This window comes from Phlebotomus papatasi, unplaced genomic scaffold (assembly GCF_024763615.1).
Source record: "Phlebotomus papatasi isolate M1 unplaced genomic scaffold, Ppap_2.1 HiC_scaffold_57, whole genome shotgun sequence".
NCBI classification, from domain to species: Eukaryota; Metazoa; Arthropoda; class Insecta; order Diptera; family Psychodidae; genus Phlebotomus; species Phlebotomus papatasi.
The window spans coordinates 123,791-130,763 of NW_026604767.1; the positions used below are offsets into that span (position 1 = coordinate 123,791).

The 6,973-nt window shown below is 40.9% G+C and overlaps 1 protein-coding gene across 1 annotated transcript; it reads right to left on the bottom strand.

The window, feature by feature from the left end:
• Positions 1-622: 622 nt before the first annotated feature.
• LOC129809289 (uncharacterized) lies at positions 623-6,118 on the bottom strand. The gene is made up of 2 exons (XM_055859123.1): positions 5,071-6,118; positions 623-4,656 (listed from the first exon to the last, which is right to left on the bottom strand). The coding sequence occupies exons 1-2, from the start codon at positions 6,116-6,118 to the stop codon at positions 623-625; spliced, it is 5,082 nt and encodes a 1,693-aa protein (XP_055715098.1).
• Positions 6,119-6,973: the final 855 nt, after the last annotated feature.

Here is a 6,973-nt window from a genome sequence, read left to right on the forward strand (position 1 = left end):
GGCTTGAGATGTGCAGAATTTAACTCGGAAACAAGGAAAATTGCACGAGAAAGGCATAAAAGTGTTTGGTATGACAAACCTTTAAAATAAATTGTAGAAATTGTGTGAATGAATATGAATGGCTTCGTGCGTGATGAATGAGTGAATGAGTTGAATACCTTAAAATAAATTGTAGAAATTGTGTGAATGAATATGAATGCCTTCGTGCGTGATGAATGAGTGAATGAGTTGAATACCTGCAAATAATCCACTTTTAATACATTCGGATTGGAGGAACAAAAATTTTCCTCGTGGTGCCTCGTGGTAGGTCTGTCTTGTCCACTCTCCTTTTTTTTTTGCAGGAAGATAATTAAAACACTTTCACAAATTTCACCCACTATATTTTCCCTTCACCAAATTTAGTTTTAACAAATAATTTCTAACTTAAAACTGATTTTTAATAACTTTTATATCACCAGTATGAACCTTGCTCCTCTGGTCAATCCAAGATACAAAGTGGAAAAAAACTGGGAATATCACCCGTTTTAATTTCTTTCTGGACAATAGAAAAAATTTTTATCTACATCTCACTCTCTCTCGACTCTAGTTAGAGCTTCGCTCTAGCCTCTGTTCGCGATGCACTTTACAGTGCTGTGTCTGAATTTTGAGCGCGAACATCCTCCCCAGAAAGAGGCCAATTCTTCTCTAATTCATCATTGGTTGGAAGTTTGACTATCTTTGTAATGGGTCTTCTAAATTTGCCCTTAGCTGTCTTTACATCAACAACTCGAATTTTTCCATCCTTTCCTGGAAATACAGATGAAATCAAGCCAAGTGGCCATGAAGTAGAGGGTGTTTGCTCATCCAAATGCAAAACTACATCTCCCACTTTAATGTTGGGAAACTCTTTGCTCCACTTAACCCTGGTCTGCAATGTATGAAGGTAGTCCCGTTTCCACTGATCGGTGAAATTCTGCTGCAGTCTCTGACACAATTGCCATCTATCCAATCGGTTTATTAATAGATGTCCAAGGTTCGGGTCCGGCAACTGTGTCAATGCCGATCCAACCAGAAAATGTCCTGGTGTCAAGCAAGATGGATCCTTGACGTCTGAGACAGAGGGAAGTTGAAAAAGTGGTCTGCTGTTTAAAACAGCTTCAATTTGACATAAAATGGTACTCATCTCTTCAAATGTTAGTGGAGTCAGCCCAAGAACACGTTTTAAATGATACTTGCAGGACTTGACAGTAGCCTCCCAGAGACCGCCATGATGGGGTGCTCTGGGAGGTTGGAACCTCCATTTGATCTCCAAGGAAGCCATAAAGTTTCCAATTTCCTCATTGAACGACATGGATTGCAGCATTTTCTTGAGTTCGCTGTCAGCTCCAACAAACGTTGTACCATTATCACTGTAGATAAAACTCGGTATTCCACGTCTGGCGGTGAATCGACGTAGGCTTGCAATAAAAGCGTCTGTAGCCAGTGAGCTAACCAAGTCCAAATGTGTAGCCTTTGTGGACATACACACCATCACAATTATATATGCCTTGGATGGAGGAGCTTTCCTGGATCCTGACCTTAGTAATAGGGGCCCAGCAAAGTCCATTCCAGTAGCAAAGAAAGGGCGCAGATTAGTAACTCTGTGCTCTGGTAAGTCAGCCATAATTTGTGTCTGGAATTGGGGTTTTGCTTTAAAGCAGGGAACACAATTGTGTACAGTTTGACGTGCTAAGCTGCGGCCTCCAAGTGGCCAGTAACGTTGTCGTAAGGATGACAACAAAATAGTTGGTCCACCATGAAGAAGATTGAGATGGAATTGTAGAGCTAGCAAGTTTGCCAATTTCCCTTTAGGAAGAATTTTTGGGTGTTGTGTATCGAATGGTTCTGCAGAATTGTGCAAACGCCCACCAACTCTCAGTAATCCATCATCATCCAAGAAAGGCCTTAAGCGACGTACAAATTTAAATTTTGACTGTTGGTTCAAATTACCCTTTTTCACTGCTGTGATGATTGGGAGTAAATGATCGTGTTGTTCCCATTTTATAATAAGTGTCTCTGCACGAAGAAGTTCCTCTGCTGTGAGGGGGCCAGAAAGGGTATTTCCATGAGCCATGCTGCGAGTTGTTCTACCCTTACGAGTTTTGAAGATAGTAATCGCTCGCAAACACCATGCTAAGACTCTTTGCATTTTTCTGAAGAGACTGATACGGGAAATGAGAAACGCATATACAGAATTCTGAGGATGATCACTCTTTTCTTCCTTTGACACCACGTTAACTGATGCTAAAGAAGTGTCTCTTGTAATGGAAAAGGTATGAGGGGAAAAGGCAACTGGCCAAGAATCTGTTCCTTTTGTCAACCAATCTGGTCCTAACCACCATAGATTGTTGACCATCAACTCCTGAACAGTAGAACCTCTAGAAAGAGCATCTGCTGGGTTTTGTTTCGTCGGAACATGGCCCCACTCCTCAGCCTGTGACAATTTTCGAATAATGCGAACCTTATTTCGAACAAATGTTTCTCGCTTCTCTGATGGAGAATAAATTTGGTGCAGAACAACAGCTGCATCTGTCCAATAAAATTTCCGTTCAATGCCCAATGCTTTTGAGACCATGAACATCAACTCTGCCGCCATTTGAGCCCCAAGCAATTCTGCCTTAGGAATGGTGAGTTCATTTCCTTGAGCTTCCGTTGACTTTAAAGGGGTTATTTTTGACTTGGCAGTGAGAAGTCCGGATGACCTGTGTCCATTGACATCTTCACAGACCAAAAAAATGGCGGCTCCATATGCAAGTGAACTTGCATCTGAGAAAACGTGTAGTTCCACCTGCGCTGGGGACTCCACATTCACTACCCATCTAGGTATTCGTAAAAGTTCAATTGATGGGAGGTCATTGATAAACGATGCCCATCTGTGCTGCAGTTCACCGGGAACTATCATATCCCAATCAGTTTTGCACTGCCATGCTGCCTGAAGAATGAGTTTCGCATTGGTGACTATTGGACCAAGCAACCCAAGGGGATCATAGATCCTAGCGATGACTGAAAGAATCTGCCTTTTGGTGACATTTATCTTAGGGAGATCATTGGACAGTTTGAACTGAAAGGTGTCAACTTTGCTGTTCCACATTAATCCCAAGGTTTTCACCAAATTGTCAGAAATGATGACGTCTGAGTGACTTTCTTGGTTGTTGTCGACTTCAACTGAGCAGTTTGTCTGGAACTTAGCCAGTTGGAATTGTCCGCGTTCCATGAGATGAATGAGTTGATGTTTCAACTCTAAAACTTGTGCCTGTTCTGGAACTGATGCCAAACAATCGTCGACATAAAATGACTCTTTAACTGCCTTGGCAGCCATAGGGAAAGATTGACCTTCATCATCCGCCAATTGATTGAGGGTTCTGGTCGCTAAATATGGTGAAGACGCGATACCAAAACACACAGTACGGAATCGATAATGTTTAATATCATCTGAAGGATGTTCCCTCCATATGAATCGCTGATAATTCCTGTGCTCAGGAACCAGATGTACCTGCAGGTACATCTTGACGATATCACATGTCAAGGCATATTTGTGTAAGCGAAATCGCCAAAGGACTTCTACCAAAGATGGCTGAACAACTGGGCCTACCATGAGACACTGATTGAGACTAACGCCTGACTGAGAGCGAGCACTCGCGTTGAATACTATTCGCAACTTTGTGCTAATCGCTTGTTCTCGAACAACTCCGTGATGAGGGAGATAGTACGATGGCGAATCTAGTTCAGTTGAAGGTACCTCCTCGATGATTTTCAAGTCGAGGTACTCCTTAATGGCCTGAGAGTATGCAATCTTGAGGTCTTCCTTCTTTCCCAATCTTCTTTCCAAGCTTAAGAATTGATATGTTGCTGATGCCCTGTTATTTCCCAACTCTCCGATTCTGTCGTTCAAAGGCAATCTGACTACATAGCGGCCATTTTCATTCCGAGAAGTAGAGGATCGATATAGCTGTTCAACTTCGTTATGTTCATCGACACTATTCTTGGCTTGAGGAATTTCTTCTATTTCCCAAAACATACGAAGAGAAGCATCAAGGCTAGCTAAAGTGGACAGGTTGCACTGTGCATGAAAACCTGAACTTGTTGAGGGCTCTTGAGATAGAGGTCCTACCAGTAACCAACCGAAGACACTATCTTTCAGTATAGGAGCATTGGGTCCAAGAGTCTTAGTGTTATCCTTGACAAAGTTCCAGAAATATTGACCTCCAATTAAAATATCAATGGGCTGACATTTGTTCCAATCAGGATCTGCCAACTTAATGGAATTAGGAATCGATACTATCTCTTTATTGATTTTAAAATTTGGATGATCTCCAGTGATTCGCTTTACTACCAAACACTCCACATTGACCACACTTTCTCCCCCCTTCTCACCTATCAGAAGTCTGACATTTGTTTTACGTTTGACCACATGATTGATAGAGCCGATTCCCTCAAGATGAAAATCTATTGGTGCAGACTTAAGACGCAAGGTTTGACACAAGTGAGTAGTCATTAAATTGACTTGGGAACCTGCATCGAGTAAAATGCGACAAAAATGCTCACCATTTCCTCCATCAAGGACTTTGACCCTAGCAGTAGCCAAAAGGATACGTGCAGAACAATTTTGTGTATCCTCAATACAGCTGAGAGCCGACGCTGGTGTTGGTTTATCAGGAGGAGTTTCATTGTTGGATGATTTTGATGTGGATGGAATTGGGTCACGAACCAATAGAACGACCGAGTCATGCAACAATGTATTGTGTTTTTCGTTGCATTGTTTACAAAGAGAGTATGGGCAATCATTGAGAGAGTGAGATGCACAGAGACAATTTTGGCAAATTTTGAGGCTTTTAACAATTTCTAATCTTTTACTTGGATTTAGTAATAAAAAATCTCTACATTTAAACAATTTATGATTGTTCTTTTTGCAATTTGGGCAAATAGATTGAGATCCAGAAGCTACACAAGAAGAGCCCTGGCCCTTTTGAGACTTGGAATTGACCTTTTGATTTGATTGATTGTGATTTGGCTTTGTATTTGATACAGGGGAGCAAATTTCTAGTGACTTACATCTTTTATTGAGAAAAGTCTCAAACTGATCCCAGGTAGGAACACCTTCGTCGATTTCCCTGGACCACAGCAACTGAGTTTCCGCATCCAGCTTTCCCAAGACAATGTGAATGAGCCATGGATCCCTTTGTGTGCAGTCCAGGGCTCCTAATGCTTGAAGAATTGAAGAGGATGTAGAGTTGATTTTCCTCAGATTACTTCCGGTGGGTTGAGACACTGAAGGCTGTTTGAGAAACATTTCTATGTGTGAGTTGATGATCCTGTAGTTATCATCATAGCGCTTTTTAATTCTATTCCACGCGATCTCATAATTTTCATCAGAGATACTGAGATTGCTGATTTCAACAGCTGCTTCTCCTTTAAGAGCTTTCCTCAAATAGTGCATCTTCTGCGAACCTGACAATTGTTCATCGTTGTGGACCATGGAGATGAAGAGGTTTTGGAAAGGCTTCCATTCAGTATATTTTCCACTGAAATCTGGCACTTGTATTGGCTCCAATTTCGCCCTTGACTTAAACCCTGACTGATTAACTGAAGTGTTAATAGCCGTTGAATGAGCCTGAGCCGTGATATCCAGCATACTTCTCATGTCTTCTCTATGGCATCTGAGGAGAGTGTCCATTTGACTTCTTTGCTCACTCATTTGACTCTGGAGAAGCATCATCATTTTCTCCATTGTGTTACCAGATCCACCGGAATCAGATGATTTCACATTGTCCGAATATTGATTTGCACTTTGGGATGATTGAGGTATTTGAGCAATAAGGCGCGAAATGTCGAAGTGTACCGTTGCACACTGAGCCAAGAAGTCTTGAAGATCCTGTTCCTCTCGCTCCTGATCTTCATCGTCAGCTTCTGCTATGATTTCCGCCTGTATTTCTGAATATTTGGCTTCTATTCTTTCCACGGAATCGCGCTGAGAGATGAGATCAACTCTTGCTTCTTCATCTTTTAGCTGCTCAGGATCTTGAATGTACTTCTTGATATTCTTCTTAACAATAGTTAGTTGACCCTTGTAAGAAGCTCTTCGTGCAATCTTGTGCGCCATCGTCTAGAGATATCCCAATTAATCGGCAGGAGCAATGCACTCAGGAAGTCCAGCAAAGGCAGGCACCCGTAATGAGGGATGTGGCAGAGCTATTTGACTGTAGAATGTCGTTGTTTTTTTTTCCTCGAAGGTCCAAAAATGGTATGACAAACCTTTAAAATAAATTGTAGAAATTGTGTGAATGAATATGAATGGCTTCGTGCGTGATGAATGAGTGAATGAGTTGAATACCTTAAAATAAATTGTAGAAATTGTGTGAATGAATATGAATGCCTTCGTGCGTGATGAATGAGTGAATGAGTTGAATACCTGCAAATAATCCACTTTTAATACATTCGGATTGGAGGAACAAAAATGGTATGACAAACCTTTAAAATAAATTGTAGAAATTGTGTGAATGAATATGAATGGCTTCGTGCGTGATGAATGAGTGAATGAGTTGAATACCTTAAAATAAATTGTAGAAATTGTGTGAATGAATATGAATGCCTTCGTGCGTGATGAATGAGTGAATGAGTTGAATACCTGCAAATAATCCACTTTTAATACATTCGGATTGGAGGAACAAAAATTTTCCTCGTGGTGCCTCGTGGTAGGTCTGTCTTGTCCACTCTCCTTTTTTTTTTGCAGGAAGATAATTAAAACACTTTCACAAATTTCACCCACTATATTTTCCCTTCACCAAATTTAGTTTTAACAAATAATTTCTAACTTAAAACTGATTTTTAATAACTTTTATATCACCAGTATGAACCTTGCTCCTCTGGTCAATCCAAGATACAAAGTGGAAAAAAACTGGGAATATCACCCGTTTTAATTTCTTTCTGGACAATAGAAAAAATTTTTATCTACATC